The sequence below is a fragment of the Stylophora pistillata genome, chromosome 1 (assembly GCF_964205215.1).
Source record: "Stylophora pistillata chromosome 1, jaStyPist1.2, whole genome shotgun sequence".
In the NCBI taxonomy this organism is placed as follows: Eukaryota; Metazoa; Cnidaria; class Anthozoa; order Scleractinia; family Pocilloporidae; genus Stylophora; species Stylophora pistillata.
In genome coordinates, this window is record NC_142519.1 from 15,602,734 (window position 1) to 15,628,152 (window position 25,419).

Consider the following 25,419-nt stretch of genomic DNA (forward strand, 5'->3'; position numbering starts at 1 on the left):
GGTCACGTTAATCTTTGGTTATAACAGGATATTTATCAACAGATAAGCATAAATTAAATTTGGACCAGAATCTCTTGGCACTGAATTTTGATTAGGCAGTTCAAAGGCTAATTGCTGTTTCCTGACGGCCAGGTATTCACAAGAGGTCAAACTTGGACCACTGCTTCGAATAATCTTTTAAAGTGATTTTTCCTTGGTTGGATCAACACTGTTCACAGTAATCAACATTTATATGAACCTTGAGGCTAACATGAAGATGGTTAACAAGGTTTTGCACAGTGAAACTGAACTTTGTATCTTGTGGGAGTTATGCTCTGAAAATTGTTTCCTCAGAAGATCAATATTTACTTCGTTTACATTGTTTTATGGCAAAACAGATAAGAGACAGTCATATTTGGTTGTGCTAAAAACTCGCAATAACTCTTGTGATTAACCTAAGGACTTTTCGCACCAAAATATTTATAGTCACAAAAATATCAATCAGTGGATTTTTCTATCTTTTTAGTTTGTCAATGCTATAGGTGCAGAAAGGTGCCCTGAAGATGGGCCTACTACTTTTAACTGTGTTTCTTAAAGGAATTTTTTATTCACGGCTTTGTCTCTTTACTGGCAGTGTACATGTCTTTACTAATAAATAACATTCCAGAATTTACTTCAGTCTGTCAATTTGAAAGACAGATTTGCCAGAGGACCTTAGCAGAATGATCACAGTCATCAATAGTTCATATTCCACACAATGTTTGGTTATAAAGGTTCAGTAACTGACGGTCATCAAATATGATTCGCTGAAATTTAAATTTAACAAAATTAAAAATGATCTTGATGTTGTATAACTGTTCAAAACATTCAAGTAATGTGATAATTGAGCTTTTGTGAGTTTTTTGACAATGAGCCCAAAACAACAATTGTTTTCTCATACTGTGTAATTTTGCATTGAAAATCAAAGATGAGACTTTGATGTGTTCAGAACAGGGGTAGTTCTATAAAACTTATTGCAGCAAGAGAGTCAAAGACATGTAAATTGTGGCAAGAAACACAAAAGGACTCCCCCATTCCTTTCTAAGAACCCATAACATGTGGTTTGGTTGCTCAAACATGAATAAAATACAACAAAGAAGGTGCCCTGTTGCTACTCAAGTCCCAAACCTGCTTCTGAATACAATTAGACTGTGTTTTCTAATGCATTACATTTTTGTCTTTGTTAGCTCATAAAATAATTACCAGTAAATGATTATGAGTCACTACTTATACAAAACATGTTTTAGTCTAACAGAACTATTTTTCATTTACAGGTGCATTTTTGATTCCATACTTCCTGAGTCTTTTCCTCATTGGTATCCCACTGTTCTTCCTTGAGCTCGCCATTGGCCAGAGTCTGCGACAGGGATCTGTTGGAGTATGGAATGCCATTCACCCATACCTTGGAGGTGTTGGTTATGCCTGTGTTGTTGTCTGTCTGCTTGTGGGAATGTACTACAACATGGTCATTTCCTGGTGCTTCTATTATCTGTTTGCATCATTTCAAGACCCTCTGCCATATGCTGAGTGCCCCCGACTGGATAATGGTACATTGCATGAAGAGTGTGAGCAGGCTGGTCATACACAGTTCTATTGGTACAGAAAAGCCCTTGATGTAACTCCCTCAATTGAGGAGAGTGGTGGTCTTGTTTGGCATCTTGTCCTTGTGTTGTTAGTAGCTTGGGCGGTTGTGTTCCTCTGCATGATGAGAGGGGTTCAGTCAGCTGGAAAGGTAACTCATTAACTGGTTACTGTATGCTCATGTAAGACTATTGACGGGGACAATTTATTTCCCAAAATCTACTAAAACCTTGAAACCCTACAGTTCTAACTCTAAAGGTGCAAACCCTTGGAAATATGAAATTTGAAGATAATGAGTTAACATTGTCTCACACTGCCTCACTTTAGACTGCCTCGTCCAAATTTCTTTCAACTAACTGACTTAAACATAATCCAAAAAAATTGTGGAAAAATTCTGATGAGGATTCTAAGGGCATTGTTCTATTTATCACTTTTCAGGCAGTGTACTTTACTGCTACTTTCCCTTACATTGTCTTGACCATCTTCTTTGGTCGTGGTGTCAGCTTGGAAGGTGCTGGTGCTGGAATTACCCACATGCTGAAACCCCAGGTTTGTGTCTAGTCATTCTACAACATGTTTGTCAGGGACCTTTTAATAATACCATGTGTGGGTTTTCAAATATCCAATCTAATTTAATGCCACATGAGAGAAAGAAGGTTTACTGGTACTTGTATCATCACCAACTATGCCTACCCTGGGCTCGCGCTGGGATGCCACAAAGGGCTTAAGAAATAAGTAAAAAGGATGAAAGATTTCATGAAAGGATTAGTAAAGGGGGGAAAACATTGTCTTCCTCTGTCAGAGTAAATATTATATAAATAGGAAAGTTTGTAAATGAAAATACAAGGTCAGCAGTAGTAGGAGGTTTTTGGCTGGAATAGCATCATTGGAATCTCTATGTTTTCATTTTATGGTAGCAGCAAAGTGGATTACTCGTCCATTTCTTCATCGTCTCTGACTCGTTTTATTGCAGTTTTCAAAGCTTGCAAATCCTCAGGTGTGGCTGGAAGCTGCAACACAAATTTTCTTTTCTCTAAGTGTGGCCTTTGGAGGACTTATTGCCATGTCCAGTTACAATCCAGTGCACAACAACTGCCACCGTGATGCCATTATGGTCTCATTGATCAATTGTGGAACATCAGTGTTTGCCAGTATTGTAATTTTCAGCATCCTCGGTTTCAAGGTTTGTCTTAAGATTCCCTTCTTTCAAGTTGCGTACACTTCTATACTTATATCTTTCAACAGTTTAAGGTGTGAATTACAACATGATGAAGATTTGGAAAGGACCTGCTTCATATTTGTAACTTTTGTGAGATCACAAATTTTATTCCAGAATGGATAACTGTTGTATGTTGCACTCACATTTTCCCCATTCTTTCCAATTTTTCTCCCTTTTCTCTTTCATCTGCATTATCTGCTAGTAACAGAAATCTAAATTCTAGCCTTTAAGTTGATGTTAAACCAGGTCTGGGGCGGATTCAGGATTTAGTCAAGGGGGGCTTGGAGGATTGTCTGAGGGCATATACTTCCATGGGAGATTGTGAAAATTAGGTCTTTGAAAACGTGATTTCCAGAATTTTTGAGGGAAATTTTAAGGGGTTTGACCAAACCACCCAAACCATCCCTGGATCTGCTTCAGCAGGTGATTTGCTCAGTTTTTTTACCCAACCTTTTAATTCAACTTTAATTGTATTCAAATCTGGATCTGTAATACTTTGTATTTTATATGCAATCCTGTTCATATCCTTACTAGAACCAGAGTATAGTATCTAACTTCCCTTCAGGGAGCTTTGTTATAGCATCACTTTTAGTTAAAAAGTATGATATTTGGTACATTTTAGGCCACTCGTTCTTTCCATGAGTGTCAAGATTTTTATGGACGTATAAATGACACCAATGGAACTGATTTGGTTGCTGAGAAGTGCAAGGACTTGGAACATTGGCTGTCCCAGGTAAGGTGGAGGTTATTTTATTATCATAACCAGAAGAATTCTTACAAGCTCATTGGATAAGAGCTATTTTTAACACGGGTACAGTCAGTGAAAATGATATCGATGATGTCAATCCAGAACAGCTCAAAATAATTATGTTACTGCTTAGGTCATTTGGATAACACTTCATTGCTTAAAGATTTTAATCTGAACATGTTAGAAGCAGGTCTGGTGGGTACATGTTTTGTTTTCAGCGGGGTGTGTTTAAAACACGAAATGGCGAAATGACGAAATGGTACCAAATATACGAGGCAAAGTTATAAGATATTACCGCTCCAATAGAAGTTGTAATGTTGCCCGATTTATTCTGTTTGGGAACGAGCATCTAATTTTTGAGTTTACCTTGTATCTATTTTATATAAACATCCCACGTCACTCCGTTTCCCTGCAAAGTACACATTTGCCAAATATCTCGTGTAAACTTCATCACGAAGTGAGTTCTGTTTTCATCATCCATTCCATGTGATTGCTGGAGCTCTAAGCATAACGTTATAGCCGCTGCTCAATGGTAAATACGAGATAAACAAATCGTTTTCTTCCCAAAACGCCGCCATTTTGATGAGGAATATCCTAAGCGTCAAATCTGCACCCTGTTAACAGAGAGAGACTGGAGTCGAGTTTACCGAAAGGTCCATGACGACAAATTTGTGATTGTAGATGTTTCTTTTATTTGTGGCGATTAATCCACAGAGTAAATTTGGCAACAGATGGAGATTTCAGTGGAATGGTAATACCTTAGAACTTTGGCCCTTGTCTTAAGTGCCACTTCGCCATTTTGCCATTTCGTCGTTTCACCGTTTCATGTTTTAAACACGCCCTTTTCAGCACTATTGCTTTCACTTCGTTGATTCCCAAGCAGTAGTAGTATACCATTTATGTACAAGCAACAGACTTGACTATTATACAAAACCTCAAAATAAATACATAAAAAAACTGGATCTTGGTCAATGTTCTTATCTCAAATTTCTGGCACTAATACTCAAAATACGCATACCGTATTTTGCTTATCATTTCCTTGCTGTTAGTTTACCAGGGCCCAGTTGTTCAAAGACTGATTAGCACTTACCCAGGGTTAAATTTTAATCAAGGTTTCTATATTTCTTTGTTCAGAAGCTGTTTTAAGATAATTTTCTCAATTCTTCTTAGAGCATTCAGTCATCAAATTGTAAACAAATGGAATTAATCTGAATTTTATTTTAAAACTTTCAGATTTGCAATTAAATTTCACCGTAACCCTGGGTTATCTTAACCTACATTTAAACAACCCAGCCTCTAACCTCTTACCACATACCACACTGTTCACACTGTGACTCTCCCTTGGTTTAGTTGGTGACTTTTCCTCTAATTTTGTAGTCTGCATCTGGCCCTGGTCTGACATTCATTGCTTTCACTGAGGCCATTGTTAAAATGCCTGCCTCACCTCTCTGGTCTGTGCTGTTCTTTACCATGTTACTGACCCTTGGACTTGGCAGCATGTTTGGAACTCTGGAAGGAGTCATCACTCCCTTTTATGACATGAAAATTGTGCCATGGAGGAAAGAGATCATGACTGGTATGTGTCTTGGTTGTTATAGTAACTGTTGTGTGTTTAGTGCTACCAAAATGACGTCCTAAATGTCCAGATTATGCAGTACAGTATCTCATCAGTGATTAGGAATCTGCTTTGTCATATCATGTTCATCAGAGTGTGGGTATCATGAGGTAGAGAATGTTGTGAGATAATTAGAAAGCTTTTAGGGCTCTCCTAGTTTGGTCACTGTGGGGATAACTGGTAATGTTAACATAACATAACGTATAGGATTTATTTGTAGGTATCATCTGTGTCTTCTGTTACATCGTTGGGTTACTGTTTACCCAGCATTCTGGACAATACTGGCTCCAGATGTTCGATAATTACTGTGCTACACTGCCTCTGCTGTTCATTGGCCTGTTTGAACTTGTTGGTGTGAGTTACATCTATACAATTGAAAGGTGAGAGTACACCCCAATATAGGAAGAGCCATGATTGGAGGTGTTTGTTTTGTATGTGTGGCTTTTCTGCAAAGTGGCTCTGACATCTTGATCTTTTCTCCACAACAGGTTTGAAGATGACATACAGTACATGATTGGCTTCAGGCCACATCCATATTGGAGGATCTGCTGGCGCTATATATCACCTTTCCTCATTTCTGTTATTCTCATTGCTAGCATCATTAATCTAGCAATCACGCCCATGACATATACAGCATGGGATCCTAAACTTGTGAGTGTTCAGGCCAATTTTTTCTTTGTCAATCTAAACTATAAAAAAATTCTTAAGCATGATTGGTTATCGGCAGCATGATTTTAACACTAGTAGGATAGTCAATGCATCATCCTTGTAACTGGACATTGTAATAGAACAGTTTTTCTGCTCTGTAGTCATTCAAATTTGTCGATTAGTGGTACATGGAATCCACTACATCCTATTCTTGAATTGAAAGAAGCACAAATCTTTGATCACAGACCAACTACATGGTCAAAAGGTCACAATAGCAGCTAGAAGTTGTAGAAAAACTACAAAGAAGCACAGATAGAAAAAAATTATGAAAATACAGAAGAGCCAAAAGATTTTATTCCAAGGGGGGAAGAAGGATACTTAAGGAAGGGTAAACAGTTAGCTTTAAGAAAGAAATTATTACAACTACAGAAAGAGGACAAGACATCGGTGAGGTTTGCATTACAAACTTAATCGTGAGCTTAAACTGTCCACACAACAAAATGGACATAGTTACAGTTATCAACTTGCAAAATTATTAGTATTTGTTTGCATGGAACTTGTAACATTTCACAAGCAGACAAAGATTAGGTGATAAATGTGATTTAAAGGGGTTACAGGCATAATTATTTTTACATGATATATGTAGGTGAAAACCAAATTAACCTTTTTTCCTCTGTTTGGTGTTTTCAGTTCAAGACAGCAGACTTGAGCTATCCTGGATGGGGCTATGCTGTCATTGTCCTCCTTATAGCAACATCAGTGCTCTTCATTCCTATTTTTGCATTGCTGCGCTATTTTGGGATCTTGAAATACAAGAAGCCAATGCCTCAACAGAGTGCGGGTGACCGTATTCCCCCAGGATCAATCACTCCATCACTGTCTCGTGTCCCCCTGCCACCCATGGAAGTACCACTGTCTGGAACTCGAGATGATGAGGATTAATGCTAAGTTTGTGGTAACTATCAAGAAGAACTCCCTCAAAAAACCTGTCAGCCAACAATTTTAAGTACACCTGTTGGCTGACAGATGGCTAACAGTTGGTATAAGTGATTCAAAGTGTATAACTACAGAGTAACTTCAACATTTAAAAGTACACATTAAGTATAGTCAAATTTTTGTTTTTCTTTTTATTATTATGGGTTCTATCACCAATATTAGTAACCCATTGGCTGCCTGTTAGTTATCTGTCAGCCAACAGACAACTGACAGGTTGGGTTTTTTAGGGAGCTCTTCTTCACAGTAACCCAGTCTGTAGATGCTTGCTTAATTAGCTCTTTTGTGTGGGTTTTGGAACTTTGAGGCAAGGAGGAAGGGTAACATTTGGGTGCAGGTACAAAACTGCCAGCTAAGCAAGCAATGTTAAAGCTAATGATTGTATATAATTTAGCTTTGGAGTTAAGGGGTAATTTTTCTTCCTTTTATCTGTATAAAGTTAGCCAAAATATAAAAAGGTGTTTTCCTTGCGTTAAAAAAATTCATAGTCTTTTAAAAAAAAATACTAAAAATTGAGGTGATATATGAATTTCATTTATTACACGACTCGGGCAGTCAGAGGGCCAATAACTAAAATAAACCAATCAAAATGCTCTATTGCCGGTCCAATATTCTCTAAGTATTGGACTGGGCACTGTCCTGAATTGTCCCAAATGACACCACACTTGTGTCCCTTTGAACTTCAGTCGTATAATAAATCTCTTATTAACCAAGCTTGCTCGGGACTGTACTGGAAGAATATCAGCCCTTGTTCTTTTTTGTTCAGACCTCGCTGCGCTCGGTCCGTGCAAAAAAGACCAAGGGCCAATATTCTCCCAGTACGGCCCTCACGCATGGTTAACAAGATATATATATTTGTTGTGTTTAAAGATATTTTAGTGGGTGTCTGTTTAAAGTATAGTGCACAGGTTTAGCTTGAAAAGAATTTGTAGGAGGTGATAGAATTGTGAAAGTACAATCCAAACAGTGATGCATGTATGAACTGCTCCTACTGCTTTTTATGGCTGCACGTGAACATGTTTTCACAAGCCTGTTGAAGTGCATCCTCAGGACTCCAGAATGCTTTACTATAAACCAACTTTACTTGCACTGAAATATACTTGCTGTTAAGCCAAGTACTTAGAGCAGGCCCAAACCTGTTAACTTTCCATACTCGGGGTTCAAATAATATTTCTTAATGATAACCCGAGTTGTTGTGGTTTGTGGGTTTCAACAGTTTTTTTGGCCCCACAAGTTGGTTGGTGCATGCTCTAGCTGTTGCACAAACGGCTGTGTTTGACAGAGTTGTGATAATTCTTACTTTCATCTTCCAGAGTACAGTGTTAAGTCAGTAATGTGGATAGTCTTTTTTTGCTGGCTATTTACCCAAATTCATGATAGAGGTAGATATCTTTTACTAACAACTTTCTCTGACGCTCTGATGTCAAGTTCAATTTATTATTCATAAGTGATGCTATGATTTCAAGGTTTGGTTCATCAGGTGCGGTGTCTGCCAACTGCAGGACAGTTGTGAGATTTTCAACATACATATACACAGTGCTTTCGATAAGATTTGAAGTAGGTGGCTACCTTGGTACAGCACCGGCCAGAGAGTGACTGGAGCGTGACTTGAACATGGTGACTGCAACTTGAGCGCCATGAAATATACCCAGCGACTCACAACAGAATACTCGCCGGAGCTCCAGCGGGTGCTGGGTCTTATTAAAAGCACTGCATACACCATGTGATTCTAAATATTTATGATGTAATTGAAACTAATTAAACCAGATCAGTCCAGGTGACTTTGCAAATAAAATGTTTGTCATCCTTGCACCTAATTTTCTTAACCAGAATCGAAACTTGAAACCAAAAAGAAACTGAGAAATTCATTTGAGCTTTGGAGAAACAACATTTTTTGTTTATTGAATAATAGCGATAAATAAGGGTGACTTTGTTAGTGATCTTGTTGTTTTGCTTTATTAACTAAAATTTGCCCATTATATTTGAACGTCCTTCTGTTCTTAATTTTATAGTTCTCAAAGTGCTTTCATTATGCAAAGGAAATATTTCTTTTGAAGGTTATTCAGCTTTCATCAAAATTTAGTGGAGAACTTTGTCAGTTGGAAATCTTTTAATTCAATGCTGCTGTTGTTGTTGTTGTTTTTTTTTTCTCAAACATACCTAATGATGGTCTGATATACCTCTGAAACAGTCTCTCATTTAATTCTAGGGGTTTATCACATTGTTTTTCTTTATATTCAACCCCTTTTTCCTTTACTAGTATGACACAATAGATTCAAAAGTATCCCAGAAAGGTAGAGAATGTATACGATTAAAACAGATCGTATTTACCGTCTTGAAAGGTCTAGGCTCAAGTTTTCAAGATTGAAAAATATGACTAGACTTTTTCAATGAAAGGCTTGCCGTAACATAGTTTATGTGTGACATGAAATGGTGACAATAATAATTTCATAAAGAATTATTAGATTGTATGGGTACGGAGGAGATCTTTAACTTTTTAAGACTTTGTCAACCACAGTAATTGTATATCCTGCCCTGATTTTAGATTTACCAGTTATAATATTTGTTCAGCTTACAAATTTATCCATGAGTAGTTCTGTTTTATGTTACTGCCAATGATAAAAAATACATTATAGTTTGTGTTATCATGAGTGGTGGATGGGTGAAATCTTAAGTTTTTACTTAGCCTTATTCAGTACACAAAAATTGATTTTTATCCATGATAATTACTTGATAAGTCAGATTTTAACCAAATGAGAACTGTATCGTCTTCGAACTTTCATGTAATTCATAACATCATGATGACATTTAGTAATCTGAAGGTCTAAAGCCATTTGCTTGTTAGCTAGTGTAGGATCTATGAAGTGAGACGGCTTGTATACAAATGCTCGTTCGCCCATTATACCTGGGCTCCTCGCTTGTTATTAGAGCAGTGATGTTTTTGGAGAGCTTGTGAGTGCTTCGAAAACTTTCCTGATTGCAAAATATGGGAGAAGGTTATTTAAAAAAATCACTCTTTCCTTTAACAAGTGATATATATTCATGCAATAGTCAATTACATTTTAGAGCTAATTTGATGTATTTTATGGCCGTTTTAATGCTTGACTCTATGGCAGTCTTAGTAATATTAATGTAACATTTTCATCGTTCTTCAGTTATTATATGCTTACTCGCGTCGACTAGTGTGCAATGTGAAATGAAATAAACTTCTCTTGTCATTATAGTCCACTCATTTGTTTTTGTCATTTTGTACTTTAAATAGAAGTACAAGCCACTTAGCCAAATTCTGAGTCACTTCAGCATAATCAAAGTACGTAATTACAACCGAAGTGAATAGGGAAAGAATGTTACTCTGTTTTCTTGACGTTAAATTCAACAGGAAGTACTGCCTACCCTTATCGTAAGACAAGGAAAAAGTCCCACTACACTCTTGGAGTGAGTTTCAAAGCCACTTTCAAATAATAAGGAGCACTCAGTGGAGTGGATAAATACAAATAAATCAACTTAACAAGGTTTGAAATTTGTTATTTTGCGTAACCTCCACAAAGTTTGCGCTCTTCAAGAAGTAAAAGTGCATGACCTTGAAGCAAGAATCACTTTATCGTTGCAAGACTGGAAAAGAAAAATCTAGTCATCCAAGCAGGGAATCCTCATTAAGGAATTTTGCACCACCTAGAATGAATTTTGCACCACCTCAAAGGCAACTGCAGAATTTACTTTTAGAGGTCTTTACGGAAAACTGCAGCCCCCATACTCGCCCTTTAGCGAGAATTTTGGCTCTCTCGGTCAGGCCATCCTGATAGAAATTCTTTTCTCCTTCCCCTTTTACAACTGTAAAACTGAGAAGCACAGAAAACACCACTCTCGAAGAGTTAAATTTCATGAGTGCTCAGGTCTGATGAATTCCTTTGTTATTTTTGCTCATTTCACCCTGCGGATTTTGAGTAGCCTGTTCCAGATCCAGGGCGTTTTCACAGTTAGTAAAACGGACGCTTTCCTTGTTTTTGGTTGGCCGCTACCATCGCGCTGTTTGGTATCAGTAAAATACAATACAAACTTTACTGATATTCCAATAAATGGCTTTTCAATGCTAATTTACAAAAACTGAAAAATTCACAAACATATATATTTATTACACGACTCGAGGCAGTCAGTGGGCCAATAACTAAAATCAACCAATCAAAATGCTCTATTGCCGCCTCCCGGTTAGATCAATTGGTTAGAGCGCTGGACTGGTGTGCGGGAGGTCGAGGTCGATGGTTCGAGCCCCGGCCGGACCAACACTCAAGGTCTTAAAATAACTGAGGAGAATGCGCTACCTTTCTTTAATAAGAAATGGATAGACATTCTAGTCTTCTCGGATAACGACGAATAAACCGTAGGTACCGTCTCCTGCATCTATTAATTAGATAATTTGGTTAGGCAGGGGACATTAAAGAACCCACTCTCGAGATTACTGTGATGTGGTCTGGCCTGTTTACTGGGAATTGGGGGGAGGGGGCATCTTCAAATAAGTTTCCTTCGATTGTTTGTAAACTGCTGATATCTGATGCAGTCTGGCCAAAGTCCCCCGAACAGTGTTGTGATAAGCATTTGATCACATCGACATGTTAATTTGCGAAATATAAATATTAAATTATTATTATATTATTAGTATTATTATTATTATTATTATTATTATTATTATTATTATTGCCGGTCAATATTCTCTCAGTATTGGACCGGGCACTGTCCCGAATGGTCCCGAATGATACCGCACCTGCGTCCCTTTGAATTTCAGTCGTATAATAAATCTCTTATTAACCAAGCTTGCTCGGGACCGTACTATTAGAATATTGGCCCTCGGTCTTTTTTGTACGGACCTCGCTGCGCTCGGGCCGATATTCTCAAGACCTCGGGCCGATATTCTCCCAGTACGGCCCTCGCGCTTGGTTTATAAGATACATATATATATAAAGTCGTTAGTGGAACTCTCAGGCCAACAAAGGTGCACCGCGCCAGGAGGATCAATAAAGATTCGCAGTCCAAACGATCGAGCAAACACGAACGTAGTAAGTTTAAAAATTGCGAGGATAGACAACTTCTGACGTCAAAAATATAAAAATTTTAATAAAAAACGCTTCGGTCAGAGACCTTCTTCAGTTATTTACAACTTTTGAAAAAAAAAAAAGAGCATTAAATAAGATCGAAGTGCTACTGATTACGTAATTACAGATAATGACTAATGAACTGGTGCTAATAAAAAGATAACAAAAAACCTAATTACAAAGAAAGCAATGGACAAAATACAAGAAACAAAACCCTAAAAGCTAAGAGATAAGAATACTAAATATCTCAAAATGGGTGGCGTAACCAATTGGAAAGAAGCAATGCGGCAAAGTATTAAAAAAGGGGAGGCCCACTTTTAACTACAACTGCGGTAAACCGTAACAAAATCCCAAAACAAGGCCTTTGGAGCCCGAAAGGGCAAATTAGCAACAAAATCCCTAGAGGGGCCCTCTTTAGGGAGGTGTCCATTCAAGGAAGCAACGTATTGACCTCCCTCTCTCTCTCTCTCTCTCTCTCTCTCTCTCTCTCTCTCTCTCTCTCTCTCTCTCTCTCTCTCTCTCTCTCTCTCTCTCTCTCTCTCTCTCTCTCTCTCTCTCTCTCTCTCTCTCTCTCTCAGTCTCTCTCTCTCTCTCTCTCTCTCTCTCTCTCTCTCTCTCTCTCTCTCTCTCTCTCTATATATATATATATATATATATATATATATATATATATAAATGATCATCTTTCAACCAATTTTTAACTTCAACTTTCAATTTATCATTTATCAATAAATTCTGTATCAAGATAGACTCGAGTTTCTTTTTTAAGAGTGGTACTTACAATAGATTTTAAAGAAGTGTCTGAAGAGTTCCAAATCTTAGTTGCTCTGTATAAGAATGTACGTTGATCACTTGCCGTTCGATATTTATTTATGTGAAGATCTTGTTTATTCATTGTTCCGTAATTGTGTTTATCCTTTCTCTTACTAAACTTTGAGCATAGGTATCGCGTCCGTTTTACCAAATAAACGCTTTGAACAGGCTCGATTTTGAGCTATCAACAATCCGTAGCTTCTCTGAATGGACACACCCCTAAAGAGGGCCTCAATGAGGTCAACTGTTAGCCGTAAAACAGCGAAAAAAAAATTAACCCTTAGGTGAAAAAATTGACGAATTTTAATTGCTAGTAGTAATACAAAAGTTAGGATGTTAGCCGTAACAGTTTTCCTTTTAACAACAAAGGAAGAAAGTAACCGATAGCCGTAAAATGGCCAACATTTTAACTGTTAGCCGTAAACAGCCATCACCCGGCATTGAGACCCTCCGTAAAGCCACGTTTCTCCGCCACGAGGGTTGGTGGATGAGGGTTAAAGTTTGGAACTCAGGGTCGATTTTCCCAGTCGCATTCAATACAACAGAAACAGGGCTTAGTTCCAACCACCAGACCCTTGATTCTTTACCTCAAGGAACCAAGAAAGATGAAAAAGTTTTGTCTCGTTACGGAAACGAAATCGGTCGTTTTGACTAAAAAGTTCAGTAGAGACCGGAAACTAGGGCTTCAAGTGCACACAACATACTGCAAATGAAAGTGACAGCCGGAAGTGAGGGGTACACATAACACACCAAAAATAACCTGAGTTCTTAGGTAGCTTTGGCTACTGTTTCCTAATTTGAAGATAGTTTCTTCCTTACTGTCAGATAAAGCCTTTTGTAATATGACGAAAAGGGGAAAAGGGCGCGATTTTGTATGCAAATGTCGGACACCGCCGTGTCAAGTTATCACATGCACTGCTGACTGTAGCTTTCAATGAAGCGAAGCATGCGTACTGTGGGCTTTGTCTGCTTCGATTCGTACTCTTAGCCATCGCATTTGAAACGGCGATCAAAACTATTACAGCTCGATAAAAAGCGATCAGTTTGGGGGCTGCTAACCGCGAATTTTTTCTATCTTCGGAGGCAGACTACTCTAAAAGAGGTGCAGGATTGGAAAGGCATGGAATTTCTACGGCCGTTCTTCGGCATTCCGTCTAACACGTTCTTCACCCATTTTTGTTTTGGTGAGTTCAAAACGTATCAAGTACCCTTTGATTACGTGAATGACATTGCGACTTCAAACTGATTACGATCGTTTAAAACGTGGATGCATGCATCTTTTTTTTTCACTTTCTGCTTGATGTCTGCCATGTAATTTTTTTCAAAATTTCCGAATACCGACCTGTTGATAATTGAAAGGTACACTGTTTAGACTACTATTTTTGGACCGTGATGCCATTTTACACTCTGACCATGCAAAATGTGTCTCAACTAGCACAGAGTCGATTCATAGTTGCAGAGATTTTTCTTACCTTTGATGTTATTATGGACATTTCATTTGCAAAATTCGCACAAAAGTTACTCAATGTGACGAGCGGAACTAAAATGGAGTTTTGCAATCACAACGAAATGAATACTCGTCACGTTCTCCAAAATACGTCGTATCATGTGAAAAGTGCATGTACGTGATCTGTAGTAGCCAACTTTCATTTCTGTGACAGTACTAAGATGCTAATACTGAGTTTTTTTTCGCAACAACATGTCATTTCCAAAGGAAATTTTCCCATTGTAATGCATTGTAGCCAGGATACTCGAACGAAATCGTTGTGTGAGATTTGAAGAACAAACCTTCCTGAACGCGAATGAGCATATTTGACAAGTTCGTACAGTGCAAGTCGAACAGATGTGAAATCACCTTTGGAATGCTTTGTTTAGCCACGTTGTCTTTTACTATAACTCTGTGAATGATCTCGTGACCGCTCCTATGCCCATGCTTTGCTGCTGGGATGAAATGGAGTCTCGAGTCTGGACGAAGAAAATGCAGACGAGTTAATCTTATTCTTTCTTACTCTTTTTGCCTTCAGGGCAATATTCAATCATACCCTTGATAATTGCTTCGTACATAACCCTTTTTGTTAATTTGATTAGCTTGTCTCGAAATTAAAATTTACTTGTGAAGTTGCACCAACTGCATTTGATAAGTTTCTCACTGACAACACTTTAAATTTATTTCACCGGTTTAGTACTTAAGTTAAGTTAAGTTGGCATTTTTTTAGCGGATATTACGATGGTAAAATTTTCCTCATTTAATTAGGTCATGGTCAGTTGGTTTTCTCTAAGACAATATATTTTTGTTTCTGGCTGACTTTTTTTGTTTCAGTGACATTAGTGGATTTTTGGGGTTGGTTTTCACTAGTGACCATATCAGAGCCAGAGTGCTTCCAACCGAGTGAAAACTGAAAATCAGAGTTGTAAGGGGAGTCAGAAGCTCTACAGAATCTTAGTCACAAGAATCAGAATGGTTTCATTTTCGTCCAGCTTATGACTCTGATGCTCACAATCCAGTGAAAACAGAGTCGCAAGCAGAAGCAGAAAAACGACCAATCACAATGTCAGTTGTCAGGCCTTTCCAGTAGTCTCCTGCTTATGGCTCCAACAATTCAGTTTTCGATAGATTGTAAGCCACAGAGTTGTATGTGGCAATAGTATTTTTCAGTTCCAATTCCATCGGTTTGATTTTCACTAGATAATAACTTTCTGCACTTTTGAATTTTTATGACTCCAATGCCATTTCAAGGGAAAACTGGCCTCTAGAGTACCAAATACTCTTCTAGACAACTATTAAATGGGATAACTTTAGTGAAGTTTGGACTTGAAATTGGACTTTCTGAGATTTGGTGAGATTGCGAGGTTGTCTACATTATATAATTAACTCCTGCCGAACTACATGTAGTGGATAGTGTAGATCTAGGGTCTGGTTAATTGAGAAAATGAATATTAATGAACAACAAAAACCGATTAAATCAAGAAAGCAACATTTAATTTTGGAACAAAACATTTGCAAATCATTTGGATCATGAATGAACATTCATGATGCTGTATAGCTTGTTAATCTTACATGCCATACTGAACAAGCCAATAGAGCAACAAAGCAACTCTGAGCCAATCAGACCTCATTTGAATGTTCTTCATTAGTTAATATGATGCTTGTGATGGCTGCTTTTGCTTTTTGAAAACAAATTAAACTTGCCATTACTTTACTTTTTAATGCTGTAGTTTTAAAAAGAATATAGCTATGTATCTTGATCATGACTCATAACTGTTCATGACAAAATTTGGACCAGAGGAAAAGTCCAGATAATCAGGAAATCGAGATAATCAAGGTTCAACTGTATACATTTTAGGGATTATGCCCATGCAATATGCTGGATTATAAGCAATGTCTCATCTGTCTGTATTTGTGTTTCTATTCCCAGTCTGTTTCTTTTTATTGTGGCCACTCCTTGTTGTTGCAGAACGACACCAAGAGCCTGGTAAGTTATATTGGTGTAAATGACAGCTTTCTTGACACTGAGAACAAACTTACTCACAACACAAAGCAATGTGAAACATGACTCGCATGCACTAGCTGAGAGATATCATAAAATTGCAGTTTCCATAAGTGTTTGTGTTGTTTCATAATTTATAATTTTATGAGTTCTTCAATAAGGTTGCAAAATGAAACTTTGAAAAATTTGAGCTTGGAGCGCCAATCAACATCTCCATTTTTCAGAGTGTGGTGGTGACATCAATCTCAATAGAACAACTTTCTCTCTCTCATCACCGGAGTATCCCGGTTCTTTGCCTCGTCACTTTGAATGTTTATGGAGGGTGAGGAATCCTAGAGGATTGGCAGTAGTTGTTCAAGCTATTAATCTTGATTTTGGATCAGAGATCAAAGATGACTGCAAAAATGGCGTGCTAGAAATTTTTAACGGTTGTGGTTCCGAGCGCTTTCTAGTTGAAAAGATTTGTCAACGGCACAAAACTAGCCAAGACGGACTCTTGTGGGTCTCATCAGGGTCTTGCGTTACAATAAAGTTCTCTTCAGGCAAGCACAAAGACAACAAATTTCTTCTAAGTGTGGCAGAGAGTGCAGGTAAATTGATATCAGTTTACTATTTTCTTGGCATTGTTAAAAGTTTTTCTCTTACTGTAATTTGCAAAAGGAAAATGAAAATCTGTTATTTGCACAAATGAAGTGAAAGTCTGTAATTTGCAAAATGAAAATCTGTAATTAAATTTAAGACATGGAGAGTGAAACATGGAAATTTTCATTTTGCAAGTTAGAGTAGGCCACACATTATTTTATGACATATTTGACACAATTAAGTGTTAATGGACTACAGACTGTGTACACAGGTACTGTGTATTTGCAGAGTTATATTTGGCAACAGTTTCTTAATGCCAATGCCATGTGTAGTTACTCAACTTGTAATGCTCTGCCCATTAATATATCTTTGTTAATACATCTTTTTAACTATGTGATTATTTATTATATTTTATTTAATGTTTACTTCAACTAATATTTACTAGTTTGACTAAAGTTTTTCATAACAAGGTGGTACAGCACTTTCAGCAATTAAAGGTTGCATTTCTTGTTTTATTGTTTTCTTTCAGCTTCTTGTGGAGATATATTGAAAAACAACGACAATAATAATCAAACTTTTGAAGGAAGACTGCCTGCACACCCTGGAGGAAGCAACAAATGTGTATGGATCATTGTTGTACAGACGGGCATTATTGAGTTGGCATTCAAAGACAGATTTCAAGTTACGAGCCTTTCCCAGGACTGCAAGGAGAATTATGTTCAAGTTCAGGATGGCAGATACAGGTATACTGGGTAAAATTGAAGAACAGCTCCCCAAAATATCTGTCGGCCGACTGTCGGCTGACTGTTAGCAAATGAAACACAGAAAACACAACGAAAACACAGGCTCGTGCAATTTTGGGAGTCTTTGAAAAAAATTTACTCATAATTGCTAACTAAAGTAACTAAGCTCTTCCAATTTCAGTGGAATGAAATGTGTCAGTCAGATAGTACACATCAAGTTCACATATAAATGACAATATGGCCAATAATACCTAGCACTCGAAATTTACCTCTATTGCGTGGTGTTCATCAAAATTCATTTTGAGGTAATTGTGAAAGTTCAAACTTACCAAGATGACAGTCTATTTACTCGTTTCTGAATTTGTTTTCATTATGTTTTTTGTGTTTCGTTCACTAACAGTCAGCCAACAGTCAGCCGACTGATATTTTGGGGAGCTGTTCTTCAATTTTACCAGTACACTGTACCGTACCATGAAGTCTTCAGCTATTGGCTGAGATTTACAATTAACCCTTTCTTTCACTCCTAAGATCTCATTCTTAATTCTCCTTACTGTCTGCTATACAATCTCCCCCTGAAGTAACTATCTTATTAATTTCTTGTAACAGTTTCATCCCTGATTCAAACATGAAGATTCAAAAGAATGTAGGGAATCACATTAACTCCAAAAGCCCTTGATTGTTAAACAAATTCTCCCTGACACCACCATAGGAAACGTATAGAGAACAGTATGGAGAATGTGTGTACAGATGGTTGGAGTCAAAGGGTTATCTGGATTGTTATCAACTCCTTGTGATGTATTATTTCTGATTAGCCATTTTGATTGCTGTGGTTTTGATTGTTTTGTTTTTTTGTGTGTGTGTGTAGTCAGTCAATAGTGTACCTACTGTAATTACCTCCTTGTAAAAATTTACTGGCATACATGTACATGAAACTTAATGTTTTGTTTTTTTGTGTGAGCAGTGCTTCACCTGTTCTTGGAAGATTTTGTGGAACATCAAGGCCATACCCTGTGTATTCATCAGGGAAATACTTAAGAGTAACACTACACAGAAGTAGGACTGGTATCACCTCTAAGCATTCCTTCAAGGCACAGTACACTGTTGTTGACAGTACTCCAGCATCCAAATCCAGTATGTTGAATTTTTCTCTGTCTTTGTTATTTTTGCTTTTACACAGTTTTTTTTTTCTTTCTTTTCTTTTTTTTTCTTTTTTTTTTTTTTTTTTTCACAGTTTTTAATTAAAAATAAATTGTCAAGACTTGGATCAAGTCTTCCAAGGGGAGGAGCCTTTGCTGCCTGGGTGTCTCCCTGTCAGTTTTCCCAACATTTAACCACACCAGGTTATTGCTACTTCGCATGGATGGGCCCAACACAGGTTCCATTTAGCATTTTTGTCCACATTCCCAGAAAATTTAGTACTACATGTATCTATCTACAGTCCTGGGATTGGTGAGCCACTGGCCCTAACCCAGGCTTGATTTGGAACCTTTGATTCACAGCCCATGGCACTAACAAATTTGTCACGATTTCCCTAGCAAAGAATCTTTGCCTTCCATGTAGTGTACTTAATGTAGGTCTTTCCTGACCTATGATTTTCTCAGTAAAAAGCCTCTCATTGTGAGGCTTACCCTTCTTACTCTCAACTGTGACCATATAGTGGATTTCATCTGTACCTTACCCCAGCGATGTATCTAACCCCTCATCCTCCTAACAGTAAAACCACCCCTAACTACTTTTGTTATACCCAAGTTGAGATGCTACAATGCATGTATTTCTGGCCCTCAACCCTCCAACCATATCCCATTGGTGCATCCCACCCACCCCCCCTCCACCCTCACTGTTGATTCAGCACACCTCCCAGCCGCTCTTACCCCCCTCACTGTCAAATCAGCGCATCCCCAGCTGCTCCTGACTGCTTCATAATACACAAGTTAAGAAGCTAGTAAACTAATTATTTTGTCGCTGTTTTCATTTCAGGTTACTGCGGTCATGATGTTATCTTGGGTCCAGGTGATGGAGGATTTTCAACACCGCGATACCCGGAACAATATCTCCCTGATCTTAGGTGTATATGGAAAATAGAGGTTGACAGTAAGAACAAGATTATCCTCAGATTTCAGTAAGATTCATTATATTAAATTGGTTAGATAGATATCAGATTAATTACATTCTTATCCCCGTTACTTACACAGTGCATTTGTCACCACTGATCTTGGTAATCTACTGTTCACTCTTGGGGAGGGTAGGGCAATAAGGGAGTCATTATTTATCGCCAAATTCAAATGGGGGGGGGGGGGAGGGGCAGAGGATATTGGTTTTGTCACAATAAAATTTACCCGTTACCCACCTAAGGCTCTGTAATCTTATGATTCCCCTCATTGGCAGTCTATTTTTTTTTTATAGCCCCGCCCCCTTTATACTCTGTTGGTCACGACTGATCCTCCCTTTGTTCCTCCAAAAATTAATTTGATTTCGCTCCGAAATCCTCTACCCCCTTCCCTTCCCCCTCACCCCTCATCCCCCACCCCCCACCCCCCACCTACACTAGTTTGAACACCCATATTCTTACGTGCTCACAATGCGAATTTGGAAAGCTGGATTTTTGGGCCTCAATAAGGTGACGCGATAATTTTGGTGACCTTGAAGTTTTAATTTTACTGTGCGATCCACTTCAAATAATTTTTTCTCTTTTGGAACCAGTCAATTACCTCGAAAAAGAAGTATGGTAAATTTCGTGTTTGTTATAAGAGTGAATAGTGAAAACAATAGACTTTCGCAAAGCAGAGTATGATAGATAAGGCCTTGAAAAGGCGAAAAGGTAATATTCTTTCTCATTGCAACTACGTTTAGCGACAGTTCCACGACTACTTTTTGCGTTAGGGATTAACATTAATGGTGTGCCCCTGCGGTCTCCACAAATTCTGCTCGTAGTTCCATTTTGACGTTCTAGCATGTCTTTTAATTTTCTTCTACTACAAAGTATTTTCTCCGTCAATTCGCGTTTCTTCAAGTCATGTTTATTACTGACCGTTAATTTTCTACAATTTGTTATCTGGGTGACCCTTACGACACTGGTTTTCCTCCCCAGGGAGTTTGATGTGGAGGGGGATTCACAGGTATGTCCAGATGACTCCGACCATGCTAAAGTGTTCAATGGCTTGGCCAGCTGGTCCCCGGTGATTGGCCGATATTGTGGCCGAGTCATCCCGTCCACCATCAAATCGAAGACAAACAAGCTCCGAATAGAGTTCCGATCCAACAGTCAATATGCGGGCCGGGGGTTTGAGGCAGTGTTCAGTGTCCAAAGCGAAAAACCAGGTACAGTGTATCTCACTCACATGTGGTGAAGGACATACATGTAGGTCAAGTGTCAGAGCTGCCGATGTTTGTGTGATGACATAATCCTTTTTTCTTCTTTTTTTTTTCTTTCTTATTTTCTTTCCCTGAACTTCTCGACTCAATTTTTTTTGTGGTGAAGCACATACATGTAGGTCAAGTCTCAGCTGCCGATGTTTGTGTGATGACATAATCCTTTTTTTCTTCTTTTTTCTTTCTTATTTTCTTTCCCTGAACTTCTCGACTCAATTTTTTTTTTTGTGGTGAAGCACATACATGTAGGTCAAGTCTCAGAGCTGCCGATGTTTGTGTAATGACATAATCCTTTTTTTCTTCTTTTTTTTTTTTTTTCCCTGAACTTCTCGACTCAATTTATTTTGTGGTGAAGCACATACATGTAGATCAAGTCTCAGAGCTGCCGATGTTTGTGCGATGACATAATCCTTTTTTTCTTCCTTTTTTTTTCTTTCTTATTTTCTTTCCCTGAACTTCTCGACTCAATTTTTTTTGTGGTGAAGCACATACATGTAGGTCAAAGTCTCAGAGTTGCCGATGTTTGTGTGACGACATAATCCTTCTTTTCTTCTTTTTCTTTCCCTGAACTTCTTGACTCAATTTTTAGTTTTCAAGGAAAACATGATAAGAATTTTTGTTTTTTATTTGTTGTTATATACACCAGGAAACTAATTTTTACGTGATTGGAATACTGTAATTGTCCATTTTACCAAAGTCATGTAATGATTTTAATCGAAAAAAGAAAGAGGAAAATATATGTGCAAGGGGACACTCGGAGTTGAACCAAGGACCTCTCGATCTGCAGTCGAATGCTCTACCACTGAGCTATATCCCCGTTGCATGAAGCATTATCAAAAATTTTGGTATTTATTAGAACTGTTACGTGACTGGATACCAGGTGACTCAGTTTCTCACCATGGATACGATATCTTCATTGACGTTTTGGGGCAAAATATTCTTTGTCTTGCTCTTTGTCGAATGTGATTACGACACTAAAAGGAAATCATTGAATGTCAATTATGCAAGCAATTCACCAGCGGCTATCGGGTAATCTCGGCTTTTCTGATGGTTGACAAGAATTTCGAAATCGCGGTCGTTAAATGAGAAATAAACCTTTTGTACTGATTTTTTCGAGAGCCTTTTGTTATGGTTTAATTTGTTTGTTTTGTTTTGTTTTGTTTTGTTTTTTTACCTCTAAGCAAATGATCTACGATTAAATGTTGTTTTTTATTTTTGATTCACTGCTTTCTTTTCGCCTTCCTCCCCCACCTACGCAATTTGACTGCTTTCTGATTAAAATTCTAGCTTTGAATAATGACAGTTTCGTCGAAATTTTCCTTGATTTAAACCTACTGGTTTACAGTAATCAAGCTGAACCGATTTTAAAATAGCACCTTAAACCACGAGAACGGAGATTGTAAAGGCCACTGTTCAAGGAGGAAATTTAAGATGAATTAAAAACGAAAAACAATTCACACCTCTCTGATATCCCTGACCAATGAAATACTTCCGGTTTACGTTAGTGTCAAGTACCATTTCCGGTTGGAAATTTTAGTTGGAGTGAGAGAAACTGCATATTTGTTTGTTTTGATCTTTTCTGCCAAGCCGTGGCTTCCTGAGAAATTCATTGCTGTTAAACACTTTCGTTCGCATCCTGTAATCAATAAGTGCAAAAACGTCGAGCTCTTCAGAACGCGTTTTGAGTCGCGAAAAAATTCTATAATTCTCGTTGGGTTCTCGGATTTCAACCCAAAAAGTGAATCAGAAAATTGTAAACAATGTTTAAGTTATGTAATTTTATTAAACAAACTGTTATATTATGTGAGGAAACTTGTTCACGATTGGTCTAGCCCTCGTCTTCGCTAATGCACTTGACCTTGAACAATGGCACTGAACCCGGCATTGCTATATCTGGTACTCAGTGTCTGACACAGGACCATTTTGGGCCCGGGTTAATGCTCGGGCACCAAGTGTGAACGCAGCCTTAGATAGTCTCGTCTTCGGCACGCGCAAGCATGACTAGTGAAAGAACGATGAGTGAAACGTGTTTTACAAAGTGCCAGTCTCTTCTTAAACCCCGATTTGTTTTATATGAAAACTAAGAAAAATTCTTTGTTTTTCAGACGGAGAAACAAGGAATCACTTTACCGGAATAATGATTGGTGCGACTTGTGGTGTCGTTTTCATCGTGCTCAGTATTCTGGCCGTGTTCCACACTCGCAAGTTGCGGCGCCAACGAGCTCAGAGCCGGATATCAGAAGTGGCCAGCACTGCTTCTTTCGACGTCCATCACGTTAATGCCCCGCCATCTTATGATTTAGGTAATGCTTGAAATCCCAGAGGGATATGGGTGAGATATGTGTGTGTTAAGCATCCTGAAGAACAGCCTATCTATATTCGACAAAATGTTATGGATACCCTTTTGCTTTTTGATGGAAAAAAGCAATGGCTGCCCATTCCCTCATTCCGTTACCCATAGCATGTGTTTATGCTGAGTTGAGATATGACAGCAAATTTTGCAATTATTCCTTTGCAGTTATGGCTTCTCCGGATCTTTTCCCCTCAAAGGAACGTCAGCAGTCACGTGGTTACTCTGGCGTTCCACACCTTCATCGAGAAATCAGCCACTTACTGGGGGACCCAGAGTCGGATGACGAAGATCTCCCTCCTTATCCGGGACTTCCCGGCAGGGATGGAGTAGTGGAATTTTGTTTCGGTCAACCTTCTGATGAGAGAAGAAGGTCTCACTCGAAAGAACGTCATGTATCCGAATCGGAACAACCTTCGTGCCAGATTTCAGCGGTTTGGTACCGACGCTGGCCGACGGATGCGTCAACGTCGCCAAATGTTCGGAACCTCGAGTCCGCTTCGGAAAATGAAGTGACAACGCTTGAGAGACAGGACTCGAAAGAAACGGTGCAACCTGTATTCCATCGAATGGACACGACTAGTAGTTTTGTGACAGATGTGTAATTCTTACTGGAGTGGAGAAGTTTATATCAGCATGAATGAAGAACCTTCAAGATTGAAGAGAATATCTCTCTTTCAAACAAATATATCGAACTCAGATGCTCTACGTCTCGAGTATTTCCAGTGATTATTACACCATGACCCAGGCAATCAAAGGTGCTTTGAATAATAGCAAAGAGCAAAGTGCTTTCCACTTAGCACAGTAGGTTATATAATTTGAATCGCTTTGAAATTAGTTAAGTTTGCGCTGTAGAATATTTCGAACTATTTCGAATAGCCTATGGCCTTTTCAGGCTCTATTTTACAATCGACAAAATTTTGTGTTTGTAGTATCATGCTAGCTTGATATTAATTTTACCATTCTACTAGGAACTTAAACGGTTTTAAATAGGCTCGTGTTGAAATTCTGCCAAGGGATTCTGTAATGGCAACTCCTTAGGCTAGAATGTAAAAGAAGGCGGCAAACTCGGAGACGAGAAGGAAAAGAAAACGGTACCCAACCCTGCTTGGAAGGGAAAGGTCGTCAGCTTCTATCATCAGAGGACTGGAAAAAAAAACTTTCCCACATTCCCACCAGTGTCTTGTACAACAAGAAAATATAGCTTTTTGTCGTCGGTGTTTTTTGGTTCGTTTTTGCTTACTCTGCGCGTTTTCTCGTCCTTTTTATTTTTTAAGCTGAAGTTTGTTCGCAGGATGCATCTCTTTGAAATGCTCATATGCACGAAGGTTCTTCATCGCCGCCTGACAGAGGAAGGTTTTGATCCCCATTAACTGACTAAAGCTCCTGATTTATGAGCGCTTTGGTTTTAAATTATGTGTGGAAGCTGAAGAGAGATCTTTTAATTTATAGAGGATGTAGCAAGGACGTGAGTCCTTTCATTTTTGGCTTTTATTACCCATATTGCGATGAAATGCCTCCCGGTTTGAAGCATTCAGAAGGACATATATCTCATTAAAATTATTATTATTAAATCAGATATAACACTGTATGAGACAATTTTATGTCCGGACTTTAGCGATTTCCCTTAATTGGGGATTGATTATCAATTTTTATCAAAAATAAACTATCAACAACAAAGATTTTTATACGATGAATATATGCGAGGATCGTGCATCATACGTAAAGATTCTTATAATTTAAGAGAGACAAAGTTATTTCGATGAAAAATTATTTACAAAATATTATTATTACAGTGGCTTATCAAGATGAAATTTGTATTTTTTGGGCTGTAAATAAACTCCGCTCAACATATCTTCGAGTGTCTCGTGTTAAGTGATCTGTAGTTTTACTTGAAAAAGAACCGGTCATTACTTTGTATCGCCAGGGGAGGTGGCGGGGTCGAAGGATTTTGTTTGTGTCACAAAATCTACCTGACCCCTCCTTCCCCCGCTGTTCACCCTGGAAATCATTTATTCATCCTGATTATCTTCCCATGATACACTCTCTCGGAGGGCTAGTTGTTTAAGCCTCATTCCACTAAAAAGTCGCTCATAAAATTGCTATGGAACTGCGTATAGTTTCCCTTGATGGTGAAGTGAACCATATTTACTGAAACTCCTAGA

The 25,419-nt window shown here is 38.3% G+C and overlaps 2 protein-coding genes and 1 non-coding gene across 6 annotated transcripts in view; 2 read left to right on the forward strand and 1 right to left on the reverse strand.

Annotated features, from left to right (window-relative positions):
- Positions 1-10,050, forward strand: part of LOC111341486 (sodium-dependent neutral amino acid transporter B(0)AT3) — a 20,622-nt gene extending 10,572 nt beyond the window's left edge. For all 3 annotated transcript variants that reach the window (XM_022948468.2, XM_022948469.2, XM_022948471.2), the window contains 8 exons: positions 1,293-1,750; positions 2,038-2,148; positions 2,573-2,782; positions 3,441-3,551; positions 4,944-5,142; positions 5,402-5,561; positions 5,670-5,832; positions 6,520-10,050. In XM_022948468.2, coding sequence (XP_022804203.1) covers positions 1,293-1,750; positions 2,038-2,148; positions 2,573-2,782; positions 3,441-3,551; positions 4,944-5,142; positions 5,402-5,561; positions 5,670-5,832; positions 6,520-6,771 — 1,664 coding nt within the window. In that variant the 3' untranslated portion in view covers positions 6,772-10,050. The remainder of the gene's footprint in view (positions 1-1,292; positions 1,751-2,037; positions 2,149-2,572; positions 2,783-3,440; positions 3,552-4,943; positions 5,143-5,401; positions 5,562-5,669; positions 5,833-6,519) is intronic.
- Positions 10,051-13,516: 3,466 nt separating this feature from the next.
- On the forward strand, positions 13,517-25,108 carry LOC111341480 (tolloid-like protein 1). 2 transcript variants are annotated; one of them, XM_022948459.2, is made up of 9 exons: positions 13,517-13,906; positions 16,139-16,195; positions 16,435-16,800; positions 17,322-17,535; positions 18,497-18,666; positions 19,513-19,654; positions 20,624-20,853; positions 23,010-23,207; positions 23,423-25,108. In XM_022948459.2, the coding sequence occupies exons 1-9, from the start codon at positions 13,843-13,845 to the stop codon at positions 23,857-23,859; spliced, it is 1,878 nt and encodes a 625-aa protein (XP_022804194.2). In that variant the 5' UTR covers positions 13,517-13,842; the 3' UTR covers positions 23,860-25,108. The 2 variants fall into 2 exon arrangements, with proteins under 2 accessions (XP_022804194.2, XP_022804195.2); XM_022948460.2 differs by lacking the exon at positions 16,435-16,800 and having other exon boundaries at positions 13,518-13,906.
- Trnac-gca (transfer RNA cysteine (anticodon GCA)) lies at positions 21,650-21,721 on the reverse strand. Its single transcript has one exon. It is a non-coding gene; the product is annotated as a tRNA-Cys (tRNA).
- Positions 25,109-25,419: the final 311 nt, after the last annotated feature.